Source organism: Echiichthys vipera, assembly GCF_963691815.1.
Source record: "Echiichthys vipera genome assembly, chromosome: 12".
NCBI classification, from domain to species: domain Eukaryota; kingdom Metazoa; phylum Chordata; class Actinopteri; order Perciformes; family Trachinidae; genus Echiichthys; species Echiichthys vipera.
Window position 1 is genome coordinate 13,032,371 of NC_139837.1, and position 1,675 is coordinate 13,034,045.

Sequence of the window (1,675 nt, forward strand, 5' to 3'; positions counted from 1 at the left end):
AAAAGAATGAAAGGAAAACACACCAGCACCCCCACCTTGCATGCTCAATTATGCAATTTACACAATTAAAGTATTTAGTCTGAAATAAAATAGGCCTGCAATGAAGGAGTAGATCAAAGCATTTTATTGTATGAAAAATATATCCATAAAACGGAACAATATTTACAAAACAGCTGTGCCATGCAGGGCAGAGAGCAGCACCTTCACCATGATCCCCAGTATGAAAAACATCAGTATCGGTTCTCTGGATTCAGCCGTTTAAAAACCGAACTTCACTAAATACTGACAAGCACAGTGATGCGCACATCTCAGCATCCTGACTGGTTCATTAAAGGCGCATTTACACAGGAAAAGAGATAAAAACAAAACTGTTGACACACGAAATCATTTTGTTCACAAACAAACAAGGTTCAAACAAACTAACCTTTTTGATAGGTGGATCCTAACAGGATGTCTAGAGATCCACTTTAAACTGAAGGAGCCTACTGGGGTGCATCCTACAATGTTGAACAAATTACTTTCATCCAACATATCCAAAAATAAATACACTTAAACCATTATTGACGGAGAAAATGATCTAATCTAATTGGAGTTATAATACTGAAAAATATGCAGCATTTTTGTTTTTTTCATAGCAGCTCTACGAAGATGAGAATTAATCTACACATTAATAACTAGATTATCTGATTTCTCCAGCGTTACTCTGTATTGATCCAGCCAGTCTCTGAGCTCTGTGATCCGATACCCCTCAGGTCCTCTGCCACCCTGGTAAACTATCTTTCCCTCCTGCAGGATATAAAGTCTGTCGAAATAAGCTCCGTACGCTGCGTTGGAGGAGTTTTCCATGCTGTCGACCACAAGCGGGCAGCCGGGCACCTCCAGGTGCATCAGCTGCGCAGCGTTCAGTCGGTCCTCCAGACACCGGTGTTTGGGGATCTGATAAGGCGCGTCAGTGCTCACCCAGCCGTCGGAGGGGTGCGCTTCCTCGATGTAGACAACTACAGAGTCTGCTATATCTGAGTTCTGCTGCACGACTCCCTGAAAAGCCTTCAGACGCGCCATGAACGGTGGTCAGGTGCAGCTGCCAAAGTTGAGGATGAGCGGTCTCTTGTCTTTTGCGTAATCGAGGATGCGGCTGCGCCGCTGATCCTCCAGCTGAACAACTTCGGTGTTGGGCGCTCCGTGTCCGAGATGCGCTGCCTTAAGAAAGTCCAGTTTATGGCCGTGCCACACTGCCTTGAGGGACTCCAGGCTGAAGAGACGATTGGAGTCCGATATACACAGCGGAGGATCGATGGCATCGCCCTCCTGCTCCTTCATCCTGAAGAAAACCCTTTTCCTTATGCATAAAAAGTCAAGCAGCCAAAACATAACTGCTGCCATCAGAAAACGGGGCAGCAAGACGAGACAGACTATTGCATTTTTAATAGCTTTAATAGTATTCATTATCACTTAGAAAAACTGCCCGAATGGTCTTTGCTGTGCCACGATCTTGTGGGTTGAAGTTGGGTTACTTGCAACTTCCCCTCTTTTTATAGCACCGGCAGATTTGAATGAATCACACCCCGCCTCCAAACTGGGGCCGAGGCCTCACATGGTGGGGATTACCTTCTGTCAACTCCACAGCTTTGAGTCACAGCCAAAAGCCATGGGTGCAGGAAAAGGCGCGGCACAA

At 45.7% G+C, this 1,675-nt stretch overlaps 1 protein-coding gene across 1 annotated transcript; it reads right to left on the reverse strand.

The window, feature by feature from the left end:
* Positions 1-217: 217 nt before the first annotated feature.
* dio3a (iodothyronine deiodinase 3a) lies at positions 218-1,461 on the reverse strand. The gene has a single exon (XM_083924803.1). It carries the CDS (start codon positions 1,444-1,446, stop codon positions 661-663), a length of 786 nt encoding a protein of 261 aa, XP_083780929.1. The 5' UTR covers positions 1,447-1,461; the 3' UTR covers positions 218-660.
* Positions 1,462-1,675: the final 214 nt, after the last annotated feature.